Here is a 27600-nt window from a genome sequence, read left to right as displayed (position 1 = left end):
CCACCCCTCAAGAAGGGGCCTCTTCTCCCCCCCCCCCCGTCTCAGAGGGTGTCCTGGCACCCACATCCAGCTGCTCCCCAAAAGAAAAGACCCCCCCTCTGTTCCTTTCCTTTTAGGGTTTCAATCTTTGGTCCTCCATCAACATCCCATTGTTGCTGCTTCCCCAATTCCCTCCAAGTGTCTCTATTTCCAACAGTGCTTTCTTTCCAGCCAGCCTAAAAGAATGTTTAAATGATAATTATTCTTGCTCTTAACAACAACAACAACAACAACAATGTACTGAAGGCAAGTGCACAGCCTGGGAAGCAGTAGCCCCTGCAAAATCACTACCTCCTCCTAGCTCTGCTTCAGCCTGGACTCAGAAGGAGCATGGAGCCAGTGCAGAATTGGCCAAACTAAGCCGAGATGCTTCATCTTCTGCAGAGTAAGGAGCGCAATACCCTCATCATTTGCTTGTGCAACAACTTAGGAAGTCCACTTCCTCTCAGGCTTCGCAATGGGTGGGATTTTCTTACCACCCAGAGCTACCCAGAATTCCAATTTGCAGTATGTTTCACCCTCTCATTACTTGCACTTACAGCAACATGGGCTTTACACTTGTAACATAAGTAGAACCCTGGTAGATCAGACCAAAGGCCTATCTAGTCCAGCATCATGTTTTCCACAGTGGTCAACCAAATGCCTTTGGAAGCACACAAGTTGGGCACAAGGGCAACAACCCTCTCATTTGATTGTGCTCCAGAAACTGGTGTACATAGGCATACTGCCTCTGATACTGAAGGTAGCATATAGCCATCATGACTAGTAGCTATATAAATAAATAATAATAATAATAGCTATTGACAGCCTTATTGTCCATGAATTTGTCTAATCCCCTTTTAAAGCTGTCTACATTGGTGGCCTTCACTCCAAATTCCATAGTTTAACTATTCACTTAAGAAAAGTATTCACTTTGCTTGTCCTGAATCTCCTACCATTCAGATTCATGGGACAATCCTGGGTTCTTTTATGAGACAAGGAGAAAAATTCTATCTATATTCTCTGCGCCATGCATAATTTTACACACCTCTATCGTGTTTTCCTTACCTGCTTTTTCTCTAACTTCTTAACCTTTGGTACTGTGACCTTTCCTTGTATGGGAGTTGCTTCAGCTCCCTGCTAATTTTGGTTGCTTTTTCCTGCTCCTTTTTCAGCATTACAATATCCCGTTTGAGATGAAATTATTTTGACGGTTAAAACCCCCCAAACATTTCAAGAGCATATTGTGATACAAGCCAACACCACAGATTTTGACATCTTTTGACATCTCCAATAAACACCCTTCTGGTTTATTTTTCACACTGATGGCCCTGCTTACGCTCTCAGGTGGCAATCTTATGCACACATTCCTGGAACTAATCCGAACTGAGCACAGTGGAACACTGAGTAAACATGAACAGGATTGCACTGCAGACTGCTGTATTTGCCAAAACAATTCAGAGCATTCTCTAATAGCTAAGGGACATTTAAATTGCCCGGAAATTCAAATGAAGATTTGACATACATTGGATATGACTTAACTCAGTTTTAAAAACAAAACCGCAATATCTCCCCAGCTTTGGGCAAGCATTCAAAATCTGTAGATTGCAGCTACTGTGCCCCTACAAAGTAGCTAATTCTGGGTACCTGCGTATGAAATTAAAGGAGACGAGTTTTGTGTTTGAATTTACTTTGATCAAGGTGTTTTATTGCATCAGAGGGTATACATGCACTGCGTTTTTCTCAAACCAAAATACAAAGAAAACCCACTTTGAAATTCTCTCTCTAACTCTCTGTCATTACAGTGTATGTTAATCCCACAATAAATTCAGATACAACCACTTTTTAAAAATGGTACCATATATTGATTAAATAGTTAATTTGAAAGACTTGGGTGAACATCTTTTCAACCTAGTATGCTTTTACAAAGAGCTGCCAAGCCACTTGTAACACTGATCAACAGTGACCTTTTTAAGGAATCAAAATCTTAAGCCAAGCCATCAGCACAAACAGTATGAGAGAACAAACTAAAACGTTAAAAGAACATATTTTTGTTGTTGCTGCTGCTGTTTACAGTAAAGGGTGCAGTTCTCCAGGTTAGTGTGACTTCTAATCACAGACAGACAGAAAATACACAGTGCTTTGGGGGTATGGAAAAATATGCTAGTCTAAGGCATATACATAGAAGCACCAAACTAACAGATTTAGGTAAAAGCTGAATAAAAAAATAAAAATACATTTTTCATGATTTGTCAATTACACTGAGTAGCCTGACAATCCTAGCAATGTCTACCTTGCTATGACTGTTTTTTCTCAACTACATGGAAAGAAATTTACCCTTTACGTATCTTCAGTGCATTTAAAACAAAAGCTGATAAATAAACTGGATTTAAAATGAAAACAAAAGACCCTTAAATGTTTTGAAAAGAAACATGTTAAGGTATTTTCAGTTATTATTATTTAATTATTCACAAAGCAACTTGATAGAAGATGTGTTAAATGGGAGTTTTCCTTTATATTACTTTATAATTTAACGTAACATGTACAGCGCCACAAAAATAAAACATATCCCACAACAAATTGAGAATCTTGCATGGGGGGAAAATGTATTCCACACAAAAGAGAGTTTGTAGGATTGAGAGTGCTTTTCTTACTACCCAATATCATCACACGATTGTTTTGTATAACAGATATACAAGAGAAACTGGACTTAAAGGGAAAAATTTAGAGGATTTGCCAAAGTTATTTACATCGAGACCTCCAGAAACACAGACACATCGCTCCAAATGGCTCACCACACAACAGCTGCATAATCCGTCCCTATTGGATAGGTTCAGAAAAGCACTAAGAAGGCATCAGAAACATACATCCATTGTTTAAGTTGTAAAACACATAAATAATAATCCAAGTACACAAACTGAGAAAGAGAGAGAGAGAGAAGGGGTAACAACTAAGATAGTACACATTCCTAATGTTCACTTTCACAGCTGTGCTACACGTTTTGGAAGTAGGAGAGAAGACTGAGTAAGCACTGGGTTTGGTAGTGGCGGCTCACTTGGAAACTCTGAGCAACAAAATTCTTGTTTGTAGATTCCAAACTTGCATCTTCAGCTATCCTGTCAGAAAACTAGAGTTACGAAGGGGGGAAAAGAGAGAGATCAAGTGACAGGCATTTGAACACACTTGTTCACACAGGCTTTCCCTGACCTGTGACAGCTTCTGCTACTAACGTGTTTTATTGCTTATGGTGCTGTAATATTTTAATGTTTTTAATTACGTATTATTTTTTATATTGTTTTTATCATGTTATATTGTATTTTGTTGTTGACTGCTTAGGGATTTTAATATATTAAGTGGAATAAAATAATAAATAAATATATCCATCTATAGAGGGGGTCTCACACCTATTCATGATAACTTTCCCTCCCACTAGGCACACCATCTGGTTAAAATGTTTGCTAGACTGAAGATCCTCTTCCTGTTGTGGAGAGGCAGTCAGGGATACCTTGCATGATCATGCAGGCATCTGTGAGCTCATTCAGAAGACACGTTAAACTATGGCTTCAATCATAGTGAAGACGGCCTTTTGCTTTATTCACCATGTTTAAAGCCATGGTTTAAGGTGTCTTCTGAACATGGCCTGGCTTTCTGGCTTAACCGCCGTGGTTAAAGCCGTGGTTTAAAGTGTCTTCTGAATGGGGCCTCTATGTTCATAGAACAACTCCATGTACTTTGGGGGGGGGGCGGAGGGGGGCAGGAAGAAGAGTTGCACCTGGAGCCAAGCTTGATTACTTTTTCAGTGCCAGGTGAAAACCTGTTTATTTGCCCAGGCCTTTTGATCTTTAGCTGTATTCATTTCTGCTGAGACTCTTGTTATATGGTTGCTTTTACATTGTCTATAATACACTTTTGGTTTGAAAGCAGATGCTTACATCTAGAAAGAGATCAATAGAGCATGCCACAAACATTTCCACTCTTTGCAAAATGCACCCAAGCCCTTTGGCCTCCCCCTCCTCCCCCTTGGCAAAAGGGTGTGCAACTGTTTGTAACTGGGCAGGGTTTGGGAGAACATAACAGCATTACTAAGGTAAAAAGACTGAAGGCAATGCAGTATGGAGTGCTTCCAATGGAATGCAGATTTATATTCACGTCCCACTGTGAAAAAGCTGAATGTGTTTCCAGCTCCCACCACAAGCAGCAGTTCAAGGGAACAATGGTTCCCACAGGTGTAGAAAGATGCAAAATCAAGCCTCAAGGAAATTCAGCACCTTCCAAACTAGGGTGAATTTTTAGAATCACCTGTGAAATACCAGAGAGGCAATATAGGCAAGTAAGTCTGCCTATATTCCAGTGAAGATTGTGAGAGGCAATTCCATACCTTAAATAGTTCATAAGAAATCTTTGATGTTAAGATCTGCTAATGGGTCCTTTGTTGGAGGTTTCTTGGGACTCTGAGTGGCCGGTGTAGGACTTGGAGAAAGCTTAATGGAGAAGAAAACACACAACAAAAAAGAGAAGACATGAGTATGAAGGAAAGTATTAGGATCCTATTACAAGGCAAATTAAGATGTGTGAATGGAGATTCTGTGAGTGAGTATTGTTCCCACTTTACACCTTGTCCCACAGATGTAATCAACTATTTTAAACAACTTTTTGGGTGCTATCAGATAGGCAACTCTTAGTACTACTAATCGAAAGACATTATGCAACTATTCTCTTTTCCTCCTTAGGAAAAGGGTAAGAAAAATGATGAACGAAGCAGTGGGGAAAACATGGGAGGGTTACAAGTGTAAGACAATGTCATCTGGACCTCTCATTAAATTCTGTGAATGAAGAAGGCTTTGAGTTAAGCATATCCAGGAGAGGCACATACTGTACTAGCTAGCATTTAGCTGCTGCACATGCTGCTGCTGCTATTGTATTATTATTATTATTGTTGTTGTTGTTGTTGTTTTTGTTGTTGCTGTTGTTTTTGTTGTTGCTGTTGTTGTTGTTATCTCTTTCTTGCTCTTGGCGGTTTTCTAGACGGCCATGCTGTCTTTTACAGATTCAGGAATTTTCTGACAATTGAGCATGTTTTAAGTATGACTGCTTTCTGGATGTTGGTGTAGATGTATTTTGGTGGGCGGAGTTTCTGAAGGTTTTCTGCATAGTTTTTTTATTTTTTCTAATACTGGGCCTCAAACACAATTAAGTCATGTGTTTCATGCTGACAGTAGTGGCAGGGAAGTTTTTTAAAAAAAACAAATGAAGATATATGGCTTATATCAGAAAGACGTTTTTACTAGATTAAATTTCCCCCAACTTTTAAGTTTGAGATTGAGATCTTGTTTTAGTGTCCCCTTGTTTAGGAAGCTGATCTGTGACAATAACAGGGCCTTTTCATTACGGCACCTGACTTATGAAACTCCCTGCCCAGGGATGTGATTTTTATTTAGAAAGGAAGCAGATCTCTCTCCAGTTTGATGGTTTATTTATTAATTAATTAATTACATTTATTTATTAATTACATTTATTTATTTAATTATTTAATTATTTATTACATTTCTATATACCGCCCAATAGCCGGAGCTCTCTGGGCAATTCACAATGATGATGAGCACTAGGGCATTATTTGAGTTTGTTGATGGTTTAATGCCGTAATAACTGGCCACAGGCACATAAGAAGTGGCCTTATGCAGAGCCAGACCATGGTCCATCTAGCCCAGTATTAGTGACGCTGACTGGCAGAGGTTCTCCAGGGCTTCAGGCGGGTTTCTTTTCTTCCCCCTACGTGGAGCAGCTGGGGATCGAATCTGTGACCTTCAGCAAGCAAAGCATGTGCTTTATCACACTGAGCTATGGCCCCTCCCAAATTAGAGCCATATTAGAGATAGGTAAAAATAAAACAAAATGGACAAAATAAACCATTTTGATTTTAGCTAAAGAAGAGTAGCATACAAGTGTTCTATATTAATAAAACACTTGAGAGCCAGTGTGGTGTGATGGTAGAGGTGGGACTGGGACTTGAGAGATCCAGGTTCTAGTTCCCACTCAACCCTGGAAGCTCACTGGGTGACTCTGGGCCAGTCACTGATTCTCAGCCTAACCTACCTCATAGGGTAGTTTTGAAGATAAAATGGAGAAGAGGAAGACCATGTAAGTAGCCTTGGGTTCCTTGCAAGAGGGACAAAGGCAGGATATAAATGTAATGAATGAATAAATACAAATGCTTGTACTATATACTTGTATATATGGTTTAACATTTCAAATGTTCAAAGTAGTTCAAAAAGTAACAGCTGAGATTACAGAGGGCCCTATGACAAAGTACGAGGGAGGGGGAAGTCAAACAAGCTTATATGTTATATTTTTCTAACAGTATCCCAGAGACAAATTGTTAACCCTTACTTGTGCACCAGGTCCTGCAGCTGCTCCAAATGGTGGCCTCATCATAGGTTGTCCGTACATAACCGGCTGTTGTGGCATCATTGGAACACTTGCTCCAGGAGGTTGCTGAAAAGTATTTGAGAAGGGTTAAAGGTGCATGCAATACAAACAAGGATTTGTACCTGCCCAGACTCTAAGATCATCTTCAGGTGTTTCTTTGTGTGAGGTCCTCCCAAAGAAAACGAGGAAGAGGGACTTCTCTGCTGTGGCACCCCCGCTGTAGAATGAGCTCCCTAGAGAGGTTCGCTTGGCACCTATGTTGTACTCCTTTCAGCGGTAGGTAAAACCCCTTCCTGCCCCGTCCCCAGGCATTTTAGGATCTTAGTCTTTTAGCTCTGCTGTTTTAAGTCTGTAATTTAAATCTTTGCATTGCTGCTTGGCTTTATTATGATTGTACTTTTATATTGCGATTTTAAGTTTCCATGTTTTGTATTTTATGCTGTAACTTGTGGTTTTAATTCTTGTGAACCGCCCAGAGAGCTTTGGCTAATGGGCAGTATAGAAATGAAATAAATAAATGAATGAATAAAATCTTGCTTCAATACTGCGGAGGGGACAGCGTCCTCCACTGCACCTGAGCTCAGCTCACAGGGCACAGTGCAGGCAGCATAACATACAGCTCTCTCCTCCAATGCCTTGCCGCTGCCTCCCAGGATCTCTCACCTGGGGCAACTGCCTCACTCTGCCTAATGGAAGGGCCGGCCCTGGATATGTTTGAGGAAATTTCAGAAGCAGACTGTGCTGAGGCACAAGGATGGAGGTTTCCAACTGTCCAGAGCAAAAGCTTCAGTGGACTGCATAGCTTTTTACCCCTTCCGGAAGCATGCAGGCTATCCAATGTAAGCAAGCATCCTAGTCTTTTAAGCTCTGCGAAAAGACTAGGATGGGGAACAACTTCTGATTTCTCCACTGCAGAATTGCGGAGTTTTTTTTTTAAGGGCAAGTTACAATGTCTTGGACATAAGTAGCTCAAAAAGGAAGCAAAGGTCAATGGGAGAAGTGGCAAGTGGTGGGTAATCCTTCCTAGCATTGTGCTTGGTCAGTTATTTTCTTTTTAAAACACACACAACTGTTATTAGTTTATAACATTTCACTCACCATCCCAAATCCTGATCCAGGCTGTGCAGGGGGGGCACCTGCTGGAGGTGGGCCGGCACCTGCTGGAGGGACAGATCCTGTCTAGGAACCAAAACAACAGACACACCACCAACGGATTAGAGTTCCTACAAATTGAGTTAAAAACCTAAGTGTCCAGTTCCAAAATAAAGTCACTGTTCAACACTCGTCACAGAAACCCATATTGCCATTTTCTTATTCTGCTGAAGTTAAGTTGATATAGAACTGATTAGTTATGTTAAATGCTATCATGCTGCAAATAACCGGTTTCGGGCACAATTCTATGCAAGTTTTAGATAGAAAAAAGTCCTTCAACTCCCAGCCATATATAAGGGCTCTCTATGCCTTGCAGGTTTATGATTGTGTGAACCGAAGAACCTGTGCATGTACAATCAACGTAATGATGTGACTCAGATAGACTGTTACTTCCAGATGAGCCAACGCTCATTTGATGCCAGACTACATGTCAGCTTGGCTTTCCAGTTGCATCTGTCATGCTTGTCTACTGCAGACAAACAAAAACAAATGAACCCCATTTACCAAAATACTTTTAGTTATACACTTCGGGTTGAATCCCACACTAATATTTTAAAATTACTTTATGTAAGACGAAGAAATGTTTTTAGTCAACCTACAATTATATTAATAACAACAAAGAATATCATAACATGAAAAATAAAATTATGGTTGTACATGTTCATAAACTTGCTTATTCCAAAAAAATAAATAAAAATAGTGCGAGTTAGTAATGACTTAAGTCCAATTGATTTCAATGGGCACTTCGTTCAACTAATTTATTCTGGGTCATGCCCTTTGTCTAAGTTTTCCATTTTAATACTGTAACAGCCCAATCATATACATGTATATTAGAAGTAAAGCTGCAATGGGAGTTACTTCCAGATAAGCGGGTATAGGATTACAACCTTATTTGGTTTTGGAAAAGTTAAACTATAACGAAGATACGTTAACATTGAAAAGGCTTAGGGAAGCATTCCTGTCATTTTCTTGCACTGTAATAAAAGCAATGATATCCTTGAACAGCAACTTTTGAGTAGAATAGAATCTAAAAGGGATTGTAAAGTTACTTCAACCAATACATGTAAGAACCAATAACATGGAAATTGAAAATTTGCTCAGTTTTAAACTAGCTGTAAAGACAGAGAATAGTTAGTTTAGTAGCCAAGTGTCTCAGTTAGTAAGACTTTATAATGAAAGGCTACTTACATAAAGAACAATTGTCCAACCTTTCTGGTAAGGAAAAAAACTCATTACAAATGGAGTTTGTATAACATATAGCTTTTTCAGAATAGTCGGTAGTATCTAACGGGGTGTTTATGCTCTTAGCTATTCTGTTGTGCCATGTCGATTCCCTTCTGCAAGCAATGGATCCCAAGGATTCCATTGAGCAAGCAGGATCCACAGCTTACACAAAATGGATTTAGCAGAGAAAACACTTGTTTTTGGATCGGGACGGGTCGTGGATCTCCCTTATGTGAGCTCCATTGACATGAGCGTTTCTGCTTGTCTAACAGAAGTGTTAAATCTCCACTACGCAAGAGGCGGGTGCTGCTAGCAGAAAGGAATCAGTGGCATGCAAAAGAATCATTGGGTACATAAGCACCCCATTGGGTATTGCTCATTGGTTTTTCTTAAGCTGAAAGATAATAATGTACTACAAGAAAACACCTGTAATATTTAATTATAGAATTTTTTTATTAGAAATAGTACACTTACTCACAGGCAAAACTTGTACACAGTTTTACAGTTTTCAGCAGTTGACAATTCGCTGTATTATTATTAGCTGTAGCAACAGCCTAATCCTGAAAAAAATTGCTTAGGAGGAATTATACTAAAGTTGCACTAGGCATAGACTCAAAACATGTTTTTACTTGAGCAATGAGGAAGAATTATGGTGCTAGAACAAGTGATAAGATAACACTACAATTTAAACAATGGCAGGATGGGATATACATTTCCTAAAAACTTTCTAACGTTAGTGAAAACAGACTTCAAGTTTTGCAGCAGACAAGCTGGAAGGATAATGATGATTCTCTGGGAAGACAAAGCTCTTGTTCATGGCAGATCTTATTGCTGCAATCATAGTTTCCCAATATATCACCAATCATACTTCATATGCAACGCTCCATAAATATGTAGCATCCAATAACACTACGTACCAAAGGGCCACCACTTGGAGGAACGCCAGTTGCCCATGTTGCAGGTGCTACTTTTGGTTGCCAGTTGGCTCCTCCTGTTAACTTCTTCTCTCCTGCATTCCACTGCAGATCTCCCCTAAGACAGGCAAGGATACAGAACACTACTAAGGGGCAGAATTGAAAACAGAGCAAGATTTGGGGTTGGAACCTTATTAGTATGTTTAAATTTGTCTACTACTGGCTATTAAAAATTACAAACTGATATGGCAGAATGTTCCTTAATTTTCACTATGTAGACAAATATACAGCATGCCAAAAACGGATGAGAAGTATTACTGTTCCATTCTGTTGTATGATTGTGACCTCTCAGAAAATGATTTTTAAAAATCTAGTGTTCAGAATTTTGCTGACAAGACCACTTTAATTTTTCACTTTTCCAAATAAAGGATTTGAAGAAATACAGAAGAACTGACAGACTATTTATAGAGAAACAGAATTTTAACAACACTGACTAGAATATTATGCTAGAATCATTGCAAACAGGAAGCAAGCCACTGAAAAGTATACTAACATCTGGAACTTTGATTTTAGTAGCTACTTACTTCTTTGTTGTAGTACCAGAAATTCCAAGATCTGCAAAGATGAAGAAGTGATTTCAAAATTTGTTTAATGTGATAGAAGTCTTAATTAGTTGCCCATTTCACATATAATCATGCCCCATCAACATCTGTTTTGTTTCAACAGTTCTTGCTACAAGTCATCTACATGCCTGAAGAATGAAACCTCTTACTAATGAATGTGCTTGTAAACCCATTGAATTACTAACATCTTAGGGTTGACTGACTTAAGCAGCATTTATTTAGCTGCTTAAGCTATATAATCTATGAAAAGATAATAGAAATGAAAATAATGCATGATCATCCATATATAAAAAAGATTTCCTACACTTTCATATAACAGAAAGAAGTCTTTTTATTATTCTATCTGATCTCTGGGGTGTGTGGGGGCATCTTTTTACAAATAAATGGTCTTGATTACTTTCAACTGACTATTAAATCAACAGTGCATACTAAGAAATCAAAGCTTATTTTAGGACAGCATCAGCTGGTCATTCATGAAACCACAAACGTAAGTTTCTGGACTACTGAGTTTAAATTTATTTATTTATTACATTTTTATACCGCCCAATAGCCAAAGCTCTCTGGGCGGTTCATAAAAATTAAAACCATAATAAAACAGCCAACAGGTTAAAAGCACAAATACAAAATACAGTTTAAAAAGCACAACCAGGATAAAAATGCCACTCTTGAAAGTTTAAATCACTATTCTACTATTTGCTATTTAATTTTTTTTAAAAAAATCTAAGTTATACGCTAAGCTTCCACTGTACAACAAGCTAACTCAGCAATATACAAAATCTGCACCTCAGTGTCAAAGTTCAGGATGAGAACAGGAATTTCCTGTCACATATTAAATGAAAACCTAATCACTTTGTCTTCCTATAGTGGGAAGAAACACATCCTTTTGCAATATCTAAGAAACGGACAATGCATATCTGAAAAGATGCATACTGAGTGAAGTTCTTATAGCTCAGGTCTGACTGATGAGTACAATATGTCACACACCACACACAATCACTTTCAGGCCCAGCCGTTTTTCCAACTTACTTCCTACTAGGTTTGCGAGAGAGGAATCAAGATCACTTCCAATGCCTTTGGTTGCAGCTGAAGCAGAAATAGCGGCTGTGCCTGAAGCAGATAGAGGCTGACCAGATGGCATCATAGTTGGCATAAGGAGGTCACCTAAGCCATCAAACACTGAAAATTTAAGAAGAACTGTAGTTTAGGGCAGCAGTCTGTTGTATAAGTAATCTAGAGGCAACAGATATCTAAATGGTCAATCATGAACTTCGTTGACACATACAAATCACTGCAGATTTTAGTACAATCATGTAAATTTAATGTCAAAGTAATGCCAATGGAAGACATGCATGCTATTTGACTAACACATTGAAATATACACTAATCCTGAACATAATGTATTCTAGTTCAACAAGACAAATGCCTAAATGATCACTAACTTATTTTAACCATGAAAACTCTTAAGATGTTGCACATCCTGCATTTTCAACATTAGTAACTATTTAACATCATTAACTATCATTATGAAATTATACCAAAATAAAAATAAAAGTTTGTGCCTGTTTTTTAAAACAACAACAACAACAACAACAACGAAACACACTTATTAATGAAGGTCAATTCACATATTATGCTACAAGAATCTTCTCATGGGTATTTGTTACTTTCTGATATGGTAAAGAGAAAAGTTAGGGATATCATATGGCAATGATTCTATTTGCTATTGACAGATAAACCTGGGAAGTTTCTATGGGCCCATTCAGAAGACACCTTAAACCATGGCTTTAACCATGGTGGTTAAGTCAGAAAGCCATGCTGTGTTCAGAAGACACTTTAAACCATGGTGAATAGGGCTTTTTGCTTTATTCACTGTGGTTAAAGCACCATGGTTAAAGCCATGGTTTTTATCTTTGTAAAGTCCATTGGAAAAGAAACTATAAGCTGAATTCTCCCACCCCATAGAAGTACCTCATTTCTAGTATCTACATCTTACATAATGTATTCTGTTTAAGAATGGTAGCTTTAAAAGTTACCAGAAAGAATCCAATACTGACATGAGTTAGCCTAGTTTTACCAGTTCAGGTATCATCTTTGGAAAAGATACCAGAAGAACCCAGCTGATATCACCCTTCTACACTTAATTAAGTAGCAATTTGTAACCTAGACCAATGTTACATGGCAAATACACCTAATCACATCAGATGTGCATGCTAATGTTAGTAAGCAGAGTTGCACTATGCTCTGGCAAGCAATCAAATAAAGCAAAGCAATACTAAACTATTTGATTTTTACTTATTCTGTTGCAGAACTCACCCAAATTGCAAATTTGTAGCAAGGCCCCAGCATGGAAGTATAGAATGAAAGAGATACAAACAGAAACGACAGAGCAGTGATGAAAAGTTAAGCTTTGTGTCAAGGGAAGAATACCCTGGAGCTCAGTTATATTTAACTTTTGGTGCCATGCATGCTTGGGAAAGGCTCAGCAACAATAGCAAGACCACACATCCATATGCTGAGTATACAGTACAAAGGGTCTGTGATCTCCGAGGAGCTCCTTTTAAACAGGCATGCATAAAAAGCTCATGCAAAAAGAGAGGATTTGATCTGTGTTGAAACCTTACTGAGGATAACTGAACAGAAGGAACTACTATTTTCAAATTATACATTAAATACTAGGGTATTTACATATTTCAAAGGGATACAAGGCAGGAAGATATCTGTACCATTGAGGAACTCCTGAACACCCTCTGCACATCAGCATTGCATTTCGGAAATGAAGGGGAAGTTCTTGAAACTGCACAGGAAAACCTTCACTCACCTGAGGGATCAAAGGAAGTGCCACCAGGGGAAGGGGAAGGGGAAGCTCCAAAGGCTGCTTCAAAGTTGGGCTGTAGCATAGTAGCCTGAGCTGGTGTAACGGGGGAAGGTGATGGAGATGGAGCAATAAAAGAACCTCCGAAGCCTTTAACAAGGGAAAGAGGGAGAAAGGAACAAGTCATTAGATGAACACAGACAATTCTCTCTCACACACAAACACAGAACTGAAAAGCCTTATAGCTAACTTGGGGGGGAAATGCATACTCTTCCTTACCCCAGTCCCAGCTCAGTCGGTGAATACCAACATCTCGAGTGGGTCAGGGAAAGGATACTGACTTGCCTTTCCACCACCATCCAACTCTCCAACGTCATCAGTTGTGGCTCTCCAGCACCTGCCCAGCTTTTGGGAGGAGATAAAGAGCTCAGCAATTCTTTTCATTGTTTGAATTGTGAAGGCTTGCTAAAATGATCACCAATAACCTTCAAGAACTCCAGACATAGTTGTATAGTTGCACAGTTCTGCCTGTAGAACAACCTGCTGCCCAGAGGCTGAAATACTAAATGTTTCCAATGCAGTTATGAAAATGCAATGCCGTAGGATGCGACAGCGACAGTTTTGAATCTTAACTAAAGTTGCCAATAGAGGTTGTAATCAAAGTCCTATACTTTCTTCAATGTATAGAAAGGAGAAATCATTTTCTTCTTAACTGTTACAAAACATTTTTTAGAGAATTAAACCGTGAACCATTCATTCATCTCATTTCCATGTGAAATAGGGCCAAACTTGATACTACACCCAGCTTTTTTGCATCTGCATCTTGCCTTTCTTTCATGGACCTCCAGGTGGCACGCATGGTTCTGAGGTGGTTTCCAATCCAGTGCAGGCATTGACCAGACCCAAACCCAATTAGCTTCAGCAAGGTTGATCCTTTAGATGGCATTTGACCATGCTTTTTTAAAAAAATTAAAAAGTTGATTTGGGAAGGAGTGATGGATGAGGAATGAATGTGTCACTCTTTGCCTTTGCTGATTTTGTTCTGACTTTATACTGTTAGTTTTACCCTACCCAGTGCCTGTTTACCCTACCCAGTGCCTGTTTACCCTATCCTGTGCCTGTTTGCATTCTCTTCCCCTCCTTATTGTTTTATTATGATTTTATTAGAATATAAGCCTATGCGGCAGGGTCTTGCTATTCACTGTTTTACTCTGTACAGCACCATGTACATTGATGGTGCTATATAAATAAATAAATAAATAAATAAATAAATAAATAAAATAATAATAATAATAATAATAATAATAATAATAATAATAATAATAATAATAATAATAATAGCTTGGGAAGAGGAGGCATGGTTTTGACTGGACAAACACCCCTTAGGGATGATGTTAAGCACTCACACACACAACTGCTCCAAGCTGTACAGCAACCTCAGGAGGCTACTTTTCAATTTACAGAAGAGCTTCTGGATAAAGTTACATGTATCTGCATACAATGCCTAGTCTGGCCCTTAATTAAGAAAAACAAATGTGTTTTTTTGAACTCTAAATCTAAAACAAAATTCATTTGTCAGATTGAATGTTTTCTAATTAACTTATTGCTACTTCTGCTTTTCAAGGCTCTCACTGAAAACCTAAAACAGCATATGCGTCAGAAGGTCCAGGTATCCAAAAATGAAAACAGACACCTGGAGGAAGACAGAATCCTACCCTCCTTGCTGACACCCAGGCACACTAGAAGAGGGGAAAGACAGCTCCTACGAGTTGCTGGAAATGCTAAGAGAATGAACAAAATCTTCAAAATTCTCTGTTTAATTGACAGGCCAGGCCTTATTGGACTACCATCCTATGCCTTCTTCCCAGTCTATATGAGATCTGATGACGATGGAATGACTAACCATAGCTTATTAACCATATTCCTAATCAGCCCATTGCAACTGGAGTTCAAGTGTACTCAAACCAGTGCTGGTAGTAGTTAGCTGTAATGCTGGACCAATGCAGAGGGGGACAAAAGGAATTAATGTGCAAGAGCAGACAGAGTATATGATCTTTCAGCCTAAACCCTTAACTATGGTTAGGTTTGCACTAGCTCATAGTAATCTTTATAACTATCTTGCAAAGACAGATACTCTTGTTATTTCCATATAAGGAATGGAGGAGGTACCAATGTTCTGTATAGCTTTATTGTTGTTACCAGCTTTGGGTGGACATAATCCAGAAAGGCAGCTCATATATAAGATTAGTTCATAGGTGACCTAAGATGTGATCCAAGAGTTCATATGCTACTGCTCTTTATTACTGCCAACAGCAGCTCAGACTACTCAAAAGTTATTTCTGACCCTTTTCTATGAACAGACAAGGGAAAAAAGGGACTCTAACAATTAGATAATCATCTGCAAAATACATGTGTTAGCTTGCATACTGTTTATGGCTTGCAACTGTCCTGAGTGAGGAATAAAGTGAAAGGTACATGTTCCTGCTATCAGCAATAATATAAGAGAATCATATGCTCCATCTCCAATAAGTACTGTGGAACACACACCAATCCTCCTCTTTGGTTCAGAAATGTATGTTGATGGGGAAGTGCATCCATATCAAAGAACCGTCCTCTGCATTTGTTTAGAATTCCTTTCCTGTCTTTCAAGAATCTTGGTTCCAATAAATTAACACCTAAGTAGTAAATACCTTCTCCTGTATGGCAGTCAGAAATGAATTAGCAATTACTGAAGTTAAAAGGTATACTTGACAAGCACACCCACTCATTTCCATCACAGATCCACCTTTTCATCTGTTATATTAATGTATTGTAATTTGAGAAAGGGAACCTTTGGCAGTAGGTGAGAGAAAGCGACTGAGAAATTAACATGCTTTTTTGTTAGTATGCAAACAATATATACAGGTAAGAGTACAGTTTAAGAGTCAGTCTTATTACTACCAAATGTCTAAAAACCATATACACCTTCAAAAACTAGGAATCAAAAGGGTCGAAAGCTAAGTGCTTGGCAATGAGGCTTTTATGACTTAAAGGCTTCACCTCTACATTGCTTTGGACTACAAAAATTCACTTCGGACTACCAAAAAAAAAAAAAAAAAAAAAAAAGCTAATGAACTTGCAATTACTCTGTAAATATATTGCTTATTAGTAATAGCATTGTTAATTATTAGTAATGGAGAGCTTTGCTATTGCACATCATATTAAACTACACCAAATTTTAGAGGGCCAAATAGAAACAGAGCCCATGGGAAAGGATGCCTCTGCAGCAAACATGCAAGATAAAAACATACTTGTCATCATGGAAGCACCCTAAGCATAGTATACCTTACATTCTCCAGTTCCCTCTTACAGATGTATTGGTATAGCTAATGCTGTGTGGAAAAATCATTTTAGGTGACTCCAGTTCTATTCCCATTTTTTTCCTATAAGCTATACCTCAAATCATCCAACTCATTCTGAAGATGTTTTGCTGCTGAATTTTTCCTTATTTTATTTAATTAATTTTTACCCTGTTCCTTCTCCAAGGAGCCCAGGACAACGTACAAGCTTTATTTTAGTGCAGGATATGAATAATCCGTCTGTGTAATGGAAAGTTTCTTAGATTGTCCACATGGAGTACACCAAGGCTAAAGAAATTTGTCAGACTCATCATCATTCTGCAAATGCCAAGCTGTTCATTGCAGAAATATCTTCTGCAACCTGAATAGCGGAAGAGAATATTGCAATGCTCTATTAGCTTAGAAACATGTTTCTAATGTAGCAAATGAAGTGAGGCCTCCAACTTCTATGAACAGTTGCCCAATATCCATGTCAGAGTACAGAAATATTGGTTTACACCAAAGCAAAAACAACCCCCACCCAATTAAGAATGGCATGTAATTATTTTTCATTACCAGCTAATAGGTCAGCAGAAGCGGAGGCGCTAGAAGCAGCTTGGGTTGCAGGCTGGGGTTCAGGCACGCTACTTCCAAAAGCATCTACAGGTTTTTCCATGAGGCAACAAGAAAAGGCAAGAGGATTTAAACAATGAATATATTAATTTTATCAGTTTGGGGAGGAGAAATACAACCATGAACTACCAACATGACAAACATCCTTCATGGTTGTAGAGGAAGGTCTATCAGTAAAAGAGAAAGGACAGCCTCAAGCATAGTAGTTTTGACAGGCAGCCTTTCTAGAAGGAAGCAAAGGAAGGGTCCATAGAGACCATCTTACGAAACGTGTGGAGTGGTAACTTGCCATGGTGTGCATGTAAACACTTGGTAAGTCTTGTCACAATTTTATGATTGATCAGAAATCCACGGAAGTGGATTCTGCTCAAGACTAGCAAGACAAGAGAGATGACTAGTGTACTAAGTGCTTACACGCACATCTTGGTAAATAGTCATATTTATATATTATGGACTGTATAATAACATTGCATTAGATACATGTCTACTCAGAAGAAAGTCCCACTGAGTTAAATAGAAGTTACTCCCAGTGTGTGATTGCAGTCCTATATAAGTACTTAGCACAGAGTGAAAGCCTTTTATTTCTTTACTTAGTAATAGAAAATCTCCTACCGAGTTACCAGTTTGTAGCCACTGATCTGGAGCAAATCACTTGGGAACAATCTAGCTCAGAGGTGGGCAACTGTTTTGAAGTCAAGGGCCATGGAAATTGGTCAGTGTCCTCATACTGGCAGTGGATAGAGGAGTGGTTCCACTCTTACCTGAACAGTAATTTCCAGAGTGGTGCCTGGGGTGTACTCCATGATTCTACAGAACTTGATTCTATCTCCCATGTTGTTTAACATCTACATGAAAAAGCTGCGAGGGGTCATCCAGTGTTTTTGAATGCTGATGACAAGCAACTCTACTTCTCCATTTCATCTCAGACAGATGTGACAGTGCATGTGCTGAACCAGGGTCTGGATGAGAGCCAATAAACTGAGGCTCAATCAAGGTAAGACTGAGGTTCTGCCAGGGGGTGGCCCCTCTGTCTAGATGGGGGATGTGCAATTGACACTGGATGTGGTTATTCTCCCTGAAGGAGCAAGTACACAGCAAGGGAGTACTCCTGAATCTATCATCGTCACTGGAATGCTGAGGTTATACAATCTATACATTGTCCTTCATCAATGTATAAATATCCAAATAAAGGAATGAATTCATCATCCATATCCATCCTCTCTCTCTCTCTCTCTCTCTCTCTCACACACACACACACACACACACACACACACACAAAGGCACACATGTGCATGCTCTGCTGCCCGTTTCCCGATACTCTGTTGCTTTGCACCCCAGGCTCCCCTAAATTCAGAACAGCCTACATGAGAAAAAGGCTGTTGTTCTGATGCTGCTCTAGATGCCATGCATGTATGTGCCGGTCTGATTCCTAACCAAACAGCATGACTCCTACAGCAGTGTAGAAACGCTCAAGGCGCCACGGTCTGTGGCTAGGTTGCACATGTGCTTGGCTGCCTGCCCATCTCTTTCTCTTGCTAGTCCTTCTATTCCTCCTCATGGTGAAAGCACGATGATGTGGGAGCATCAGGACCTGCACAGAGGGAAGGCCACAGGGCCACATGTGGCTTGCCCACCTCTGGTCTAGATGGAGGTTTTGTGGTCTACGAAAAAACCTCCCCCTCCCCCACTCTGCTTCAAAGCTTGAAGACCTCATAGAAAGTAAGGCCATGTGCTACTATTTCAGCGGGGAAGATTTCACAGAAATTTTAGCTTTGACATTTTGAACGGACAAAGTTTAATGAGTTTTAGTGAGTGTGCTGCCAAATTCAGTGACTCATTTTTACAACCACCTTGTAAATGTGATAGGTTTCCACAATGTTTGCTGAAATTCTGTGCTTTACCCATATATATATATATATATATATATATATATATATATATGTTTTTTTCTTATAGTGTAAACAGCTGGCACTGCAGCAAACATTATGTGTTGTGTTCCCTCACTGTTGCTAATATGTCGTTATTGTTTTATGTCATTTTCATGTGTTTAAGACAATGCTTTATTGAGTAGCAAATTACAAAGGGCAATTTCTGCTCTAGGTAGAAAAGCAATAAAGATTTCACAATTCAGGCTTTACTGCAGTTGTGCCTCTACCTACAAATTTGAGAATTTAAAAGCAGTAGGTATTTTTAGTAATTACACAAAGCCCATAGATGGCAAAATGTTTTCCAAGATGTCCACCCTTTTCTAACCAACTCCATAGAACTGGAATCGACTTTCACGTCACTCCTATGGGAAACACAAAGTCTCCCAACTCTTACCCCTTACAGACATTAGGTAGCTGGCAAGAGAAATAAGTATGCCACACAGAAGCATCACTGCAAAGCACTCAAAACTATACATGACTAGTGGAAGAATGTAATGATGCAGTTACTTGAGCAAGAAAGCTAGTCCATGCATGGAATGTTAATGAAAATAAGGATAGAATGACAAAATGGGGGGGGGGGGAGAATCCAACATTTTATTTAATAGCCAACAGTTAAAATGCATGTACAGCTGCAACGTTCCATGAACAAAAAACTGTTAAGAAATTTTAAATTGGAGCAAAGAAAAATGAAATGGAATTGAAATGAAACGTGACATTTTGTAATGGTGAGAAGAAGCAATACCCACCACCAAACAGGTCAATCACACCTGAAGAGTCCACTTTAGCTGGGGAGGCAGTGGGCAGGGACGATGGTGCTGCAAATGCATCCACTGCAGTAAGCATGGTATATTTTAGTATCAGCAAATAAGGAGCGATGAGACCCAACTACCTTGAATCCATGACAATATGGTAAATATTCATTGACTTTTGAGATACTAGTATACACACTTTTCTTTTACAGTTATCATACACTATCCAAATTCAGTTCTTCATACTATACTTTAAAAGAGCATATTACAAGTGGAATGTAGCTTTAACAAAGATACAGTTCTCCATTAATTTCTATTTATCCTGCATACATTTGAACTTTGCACAGCATTATGTGAATGTGTCTGCTAGAGCCGCAGGGTTGCATATTCCACCTCCCAATCCTCTCTGCTTCTAAACTAACCGGAGTTCCCCATTCTGTCAAAACTCAAAGAACACTGATCATTTCAAACAAGCCAGGATCATGCTATGGTTTATTCATCTGGTTTGTTAGAACCTACCAGAGTTTAAACTAACCAAAGTTCTGGGAGTTTGCATGGAATGGGGAACTCCTGTTAATGTAAAACTTGGTTCCCTCCTCTGGCACATGCAAGACTGGGGAGGGAGGGGAGATGAGCCGGATACTTGAGCAGACTTGCTCATGTAACACTAAATTATGGCTTAGGGTTACAACTGAACTGACCCAATGAATCTGCAGGTTTTAGGGTGCTACAAGACTCTTCATGTGTTACTCAGGAATTAAAAGAAGTGGGGCCATGCTGGTGATCAGCACTAACATGACTGTGCCTAACTTCCATGCACTGAGCAAAAGTTTGAAGGTGAAGCTGCCTGTATCCATGGAGGATGCTCCACATGATCAGGAATCACACAGCATTCCCAGGTGAGAAGGAAAGCCTTTATATGTACAAACTGAGGATAGTGGGCAGAGTTAAGTAGAAAAGCACAAAGTTAAGGGTGGGGGCAGCACTGTAGACCCACTCCGTTTTAGTCACATGAAGATCCTTCACGGCAATAATGTGTGAAGGAGAATTTAGTTTCAGTTAAAACTGCTTGATTACATGATCATGCCAATGCTGTCTAAGTTGCAGGACTTTTCTCAAATTTTAAGCAAGCTCAATCTTCACTTCCGGAATAATGGTTGTCTCAGAGATATGAGCAGTATCCAACAGGACTGTGATTAGTAAATCTACACAAGAAGAGCAGTTTCTCCAGCTGACTCAGGAATAAGACATTAGGTGAGATTTGGGCATCTTTCTCTCTACCAAGTGTTTTCCAGAGCATGGACAGGAAAGAGCAAAAGGTAGTGGTGAAAAGGTTCATCTTCCCAGTTGGAACCCCACAGGACTGTTTGTTAGAATGGGGAAACTCATCCCAGCTTGATCTCTCCTGGTTTTAACATACTGTTCTGTTAAAGAGTCATGCACTATAGTTGTGCTGAGGAGGCAGACTTAAACCAGCTTGTGCTAAGGTACTAAATAAATATGACATTGCACACCATCAAACAGCCTGATTTTCCAGCACAAGCAAAACCAAACCAAACCATAACCATAACCAAACCTATATGTGGAACTTGCAAACAGAACAATGGTACTAACCAATATCAAGATAAAGGTTACATTTATGGCCATTCAAACAAGATTTCCAGACTTGGTGTAAATCTACATGCTGCCAATGGAAGGAAGAGTGTGTGAACTTGCCCAGGAAACATCTTGTGATAGCGGCTCATGTTATCTGCTCTCTGACCTCAGGGAGCAATTTTCTTATGAAAAACGTCCTTCCAAAAACATCTCCAAATTTACTAAGTGATATGACTAGTACTTTAATCACTTTCATAGAACATTTGCACTGTGATCTTAAGCATGCTCACTCCAAAGGTAAGACCTACTGAGTTCTAAGTCTCTAGTGAGTGTGCTTCAAATGGCTGCTTCCAGTTTTTCCTACAAATTCCTTGCCTTTGCTCTCTCATATCCTGGTTGTGCTTTTATATTGTACTTTTATACTGGTTGTGCTTTTATATTATACTTTTATACTGTGTTTTTATACTGTTGTTTGTTTTATACTTTGAATTGTCTTTATGGTTTTAATCTTTGTGAACCGCCCAGAGAGCTTCAGCTATTGGGCGGTACAGAAATGCAATAAATAAATAAATAAAGGCTGGTTAGCTCTCATCACACCTGTTATACAGTGTGAAGGACCTTGCCCAAAGCCTCAGAGTGTCCGTGGCAGGAGGTGGGATTGAACCACAATGGGGCCGCCTGGAAAGAATCTTCTGAGTCCTCCAAGAAACTTTACTGTGAGAATTGACTCAAACGCAAAGGAAGTTATACATGAGAGACATTTAAGAGATCAACTCAATATTGACAGTGATTTTTTTAAAAAAAGTTGTCAAAATCTTCACTAGAACAGTATTTATGCATACTTTGGAAGGGTTATAAGACACATGGGGAAAATGATGACTAATAACAAGCACTCACCAGATAAGAGATCACCAGTGAGAGAACTCTCAGGTACAGGAGAAGCTCCAGTTGGTGGAGAAGAAAAAGCATCTTCCAAAAGTCAAAGAAAAAGGAAGCAGAAAGTAAGTGAAGATGGAAACAGAGAAAGATCTTTACATTTCACAAAAAAACACTAATCAAATAGAAAAGCAGTTAGGAGAGGAAGGAGTTTGGGTTATTAAAGGAAAAGAGGGAACTCTTTTTTTTACCTGTACCGAACAGGTCTATGCTAGGAGTAGCATCTGGCTTAGGTGCTGCTGCAGGGACATCAGCAGGTGCAGACTCAAACAAATCTAAGATCAAGAACATACATGTCTTTAACTCATTTCTAGGAGACAAGGCTCGGTAGTTTTTGCAGCTCCAACTGGAGATTTTGTTTCTTTCCAAGTGTAATTGTCACATACAGTATACATGCAAAAGATTATTTGCATATGCTGTACATCTGAGTTCAATTCACCCAGGAACACTTTTTTCAATTAAAAAAAGAGTTAAAAACAAATTACCACCAAAGATATCTAGAGCAGGAAGAGGAGCAGAGGTGGTGGTAGTAGTGGTAGTAGCAGACGTGGTAGCAGTAGTGGTAGTGGCAGTAGTAGTAGCAGTTGTAGCAGGGGCTGGAGGGGCCACGACAGCAGCTGGAGTAGGAGTGGTTGCAGGAACTGGAGTGGCTGCACTAGTTGTAGGGGTAACTACAGGAACGCTGGTCTCGGTTGGCTTCATAGCAAAGAGGTCCAGCTCTGGTGCAGCCTCTGCACTGCCTTCTGATGGGGCAAAGGGGTCTTGTAAAAAGGAAAGGGCAGAATATATACATAGGATCAGTAGGGAAGGAGATTGGGAGAAACCACACACAGTGTGGATTAAAACCGTACACACAAGATATAGTAAACTATACATACACACAAAACAGAAACACACAGACTGATAGCTAATGTCATTTTCCAGCATCTTTACTAATGGATTAAAAATATACAGCTCTTTTCTCTCCCATAATATGAGGTGTTTTGTTAGATTGAGGAAAAGGCTTCTGAAGTTTTAGTAACCCCGTTATAAGAGGAAGGAAAGCAATCATAGCAAAATACCATTGACTAACATGTAACGTTCCGCACTGTTAGCAATTTTCAGTAAAAGAAAAAAGAAAGGCTGTAGTGGAAAAAATTAATAACTTTTCTCTAATGCATGCCTCTGGCGTCTGAATATTTTGGGGTCTTCTTGATAAATTAGAACTACTACCCAAATACTTGGGAGAAAATATTAAGAAGGGAAAAAAGACAAATATACTGCCATGTAGTTTATTTTCATTAGTATGACACACACGACAATGACAGACTAGCTAATGAGATGGAACCCACCATTTCCTGAACATGCATCAAGAGCCGCGGCTACAGGGGTTGGGGTAGCTGGTGCTGCTGCCCCTTCAGCTGCTGCAGGGGCTTCACCAGGAGAAGCTGCAAAGGCATCTTGAGTGCAGTTTTAGGAACAGAAATTAAGAAGAATAAAACAAAAAAAGAAAAGAAGAAAATATAGTAAAAGAACTAGGTTAAATGGCATACAAGAAGATTCCCTTATACAAATTGAAGGATGGCGTGTTCTGGGTTTCGTCTGCATGTTTTTATTGTTGTTTGCAGACATCAAGTGTTTTTAAACTGAAGTCATCATGTTTATTCAACCAACTTATTTATGCTAGGTGAGCTTACAGTGATGTACACCGGCCGTACAGCCAAAATGTGCAGATAGAAAATGGTGTTAAGATGTTCATTGTATAAGGGTACTGAACAGCATGCTTTCATCACATCCAAAGAAAAGGGGGGGAATCAAACTAATGGGCTTAATAAAATTATGAAGAGAACCCACTTGCAATTAGGACATTAATATTTTCCTGTTCTGTCAAACTCTTTCATACATATCTCAACAGTAACTCTATGTTTTGGTCATTTCCTAAGATTCATGAACTAAATTAAGCCAACAGACTTCAGCTATTTGTACTATAATCACAACTGTTCCTGAATTTTAGAGCAATCAGAATGGAGACAGTAATCCCCACTTGAACTTAACGTTCTTGCAGCATGACATTATTTACACTAATATCCCCAAAGTTGATAAGCCTGTTCCCTAGGGAGACAGATTACTGGAAGATCAGTACACCAAGCATACAGCATCAGTATGTAATTTTAAAAATATTCTGAATTACTAGGTTTGAGATATGTAATGCTAACCAGTCTGACATGCTTTTCTCTCACATTGCTACCAAACAGACAAACAGAATTTGGGTCATTTGGTGTTTGGTAAAGGTGAACAATGATAAAAAATACTCTCTAGAACTTTCCACAAACATACCCTGGGCATTATACAGAAGTAGTGCAAGATATTCTAGTTCAGGTGGACTTTCATTAGCAAGGATGGGCAACTTGTGACCCTACAGATGTCTTGCCCTACAACTCTCATCATCCCTAACCACTGACTATGCTGGCTGGGGCTGATGGCAGCTGTGGGCCAAAACATCTGGCGGGCCACAAGTTGCCCACTGCTGTGATATCATAGAATCATAGAATAGTTGATCTGGAAGGGGCCTATCACACCATTGAGTCCAACCCCCTCCTCAATGCAAGAATCCACATTAAAGCATGCCTGACAGGTAGTTGTCCGGCTGCATCTTGAAGGCCTCTAGTGTGGGAGAACCCACGACCTCCCTAGGTAATTGGTTCCATTGTTGTACTGCTCTAACAGTCAGGAAGTGTTTCCTGATCTTCAGCTGGAATCTGGCTTCCTGTAAGTTGAGCCCATTATTCCGTATCCTGCACTCTGGGATGATCAAGAAGAGATCCTGGCTCTCCTCTGTATGAAAACCTTTCAAGTATTTTAAGAGTGCAATCATGTCTCTTCTCAATGCTAAACATGCCCAGTTCTTTCAGTCTCTCCTCATAGAGCATTTTTTCCAGACCCCTGATCATCTTCATTGTCCTCCTCTGAACACGCTGCAGCTTGTCTGCATCCTTCTTGAAGTGTGGTGCCCAGAACTGGACACAATACTCAAGATGAGGATGAACCAGTGTCGAATAAAGGGGAACCAGTGCTCAATAGAGGGGAACCAGTACCTTGCGTGATATAGAAGCTATACTTCTTTTAATGCAACCCAAACTAGCGTTTGCTTTTTTTGCAGCCACTTCACACTGTTGGCTCATATTCGGCTTGTGATCTATAACAATTCCAAGATTCTTCTCGCTGAGCCAAGTATAGCCCATCTTGTAACTGCATTTGATTTCTTTTGCCTAGGTGTAGAACTTGGCATTTATCTCTATTAAATTTCATTCTGTTGTTTTCAGCCCAGCGCTCCAGCCTGTCAAGATCACTTTGAAGTTTGTTTCTGTCTTCCAGGGTATTAGCCTGGGGTCCTTGATGTCTATGACATTTGATGGTTTGTACTTGGTGATATTTAAAAAACCATTAACTATTACTAATTTCTCCAGCTTCCCAAAATGCAACAAGATAAATCTTTCATATGAAAGCTGAGTGTGCTGCTAGTGGGACAAATACTGAAGCTGCATTAGCCAATCTCACTCTGTGTGAACATCACACAGATGCACTGTTTAGAGCAGGGATGGACAATGTGGTGCCAGTGTGCATCGAAGTGCTCCTGGACACTTTTTCTTAGTGCCCACCAAGGTGCCCTACCCCCTGCTATTTTTTCTCCAATTAACACATTAGGCTGCACAGATTGCTGTGAAACAGGTTTCTGTTGGTACTGAAAACTGTGGGTTCAAAAGAGTTACATAGTATGCTGGGGCTTAGACCCCACTCCTGCCTTGTACTCAGTCTTTTGGGTAAGTTACTTGTCCTTTGCCACACCTACCACGTTAGCCATTTTGTAGTCCTGTCCAATTTGTCAAATGTGCCCACAGACCAAAAAGCTTGCCTACCTGCGGTTTGGAGGATCCGTGTCAGTGGTGCTACATCCTTTCTAGTTACTAATTTCAAGTGGTGGCAATAGTCATAGAGAGAGACATGTTTGACTGTCTAGACAGGCTTGGTAAGCAACACCACTGCTGCCACTGTACAGAATGAATAATAGGGTCGGGAAGGATGTCTCATTTTTAACTATTTTCAATTTAATGGTAACAACCCAATGGCCAAATTTCCATGATCCAACTGATTTGGCAATAATAATAATAATAATAATAATAATAATAATAATAATAATAATTTCTTACCCGCCTCTCCCTTTGGATAATGATTGGCATACCCAGGAAGAACTTTTCACGGACACCAAGCTAATCCATTTTTACTTATCTGTGATTATTATTATTATTATTATTACTACTACTACCACTACTACTACATTCATATCCCGCCTTTTTTCCTCTTAAGGAACCCAAGGTGGCGTACATAATCCTCCTCCTCTCCATTTTATCCTCACAACAAAAATCCTGTGAGGTAGGTTGGGCTGAGAGTCTGTGACTGGCCCAAAGACACCCAGTGGGTTTTCATGGTTGAGTGGGGACTAGAACCTGGATCTCCTGACTCCCAGTCCAACACCTTAGCCACTACACCACATTGGACTGACCTTGGATTTTAAGTCACTAATGGTGAAATACTATGTAAGTTTTGACAGAAAAAAGTCCTGCAACTCCCAGAATTCCCCAGCCTGCATGGCTGGCTGGGAAATGCTGGCAGTTGTTGGTGTGTGTTTTTTATTGCCAAAAACAACTTCAATATTTGTCCCACTAGCAGCACACCTGGCTTTCATATAGTAGGTGTATCTTGTTGCATCATGTGAAGCTGGAGAAATAGTAATAAATAATAATGTGGGTTTTTTTTTCCAAATCTCATCATAAAATACCATGGACATCAAGGACGCTACGGCAGGCAACTTGTGGCCCTCCAGATGCATAGGATTGTGTCCTAATTTAAGTCTCTCCCGTTATTGTCTTGGAAAAATTATTCCATGAATACAAAATTAATGGTTCAATAAATGTAACTAAATTTTGATAACAGCAGCAGTAATTACTGATTTGACTAATAGAAATTGACTAATTGAAAAATAAAATCTTTCTCATGTCCCTTTGTCAGCACGGAGCAGGGAAAACCTCTTATCTCTCATCAGCAACTGATCATAGATAAAAGTTTTTCTTTGCTCTGAACTGAGAAATGCTTCATTTTCTAGAGAGAGAAAATATTCCAATCCCTAAATAGCCCTACAGCAATGAAGGGGAAAGCAGCTTCAGCAAGGCCTGAGGAAGAAGTTGATGGGGAACCGTTGTGATCTGGATGTGGTCCATGGGCCACAGATACTTCA

The 27600-nt window shown here is 39.5% G+C and overlaps 1 protein-coding gene across 1 annotated transcript in view; it reads right to left on the bottom strand.

Moving 5' to 3' along the window:
* Positions 1–1704: 1704 nt before the first annotated feature.
* Positions 1705–27600, bottom strand: part of SNAP91 (synaptosome associated protein 91) — an 86234-nt gene continuing 60338 nt past the window's right edge. Inside the window, exons 17-30 of the mRNA XM_063124912.1 lie at positions 23660–23767; positions 22814–23089; positions 22520–22603; positions 22290–22361; positions 19794–19877; positions 17063–17146; positions 13176–13319; positions 11384–11533; positions 10319–10349; positions 9738–9852; positions 7543–7623; positions 6406–6510; positions 4397–4499; positions 1705–3145 (exon numbers count right to left, since the gene is read on the bottom strand). Coding sequence (XP_062980982.1) covers positions 4407–4499; positions 6406–6510; positions 7543–7623; positions 9738–9852; positions 10319–10349; positions 11384–11533; positions 13176–13319; positions 17063–17146; positions 19794–19877; positions 22290–22361; positions 22520–22603; positions 22814–23089; positions 23660–23767 — 1427 coding nt within the window. The 3' untranslated portion in view covers positions 1705–3145; positions 4397–4406. The remainder of the gene's footprint in view (positions 3146–4396; positions 4500–6405; positions 6511–7542; positions 7624–9737; positions 9853–10318; positions 10350–11383; positions 11534–13175; positions 13320–17062; positions 17147–19793; positions 19878–22289; positions 22362–22519; positions 22604–22813; positions 23090–23659; positions 23768–27600) is intronic.

Source organism: Elgaria multicarinata, chromosome 4 (genome assembly GCF_023053635.1).
Source record: "Elgaria multicarinata webbii isolate HBS135686 ecotype San Diego chromosome 4, rElgMul1.1.pri, whole genome shotgun sequence".
Classification (NCBI taxonomy): Eukaryota; Metazoa; Chordata; class Lepidosauria; order Squamata; family Anguidae; genus Elgaria; species Elgaria multicarinata.
The sequence above is the reverse complement of the archived record's forward strand: the minus strand, read 5'-3'. Positions and strand labels throughout refer to the sequence as shown.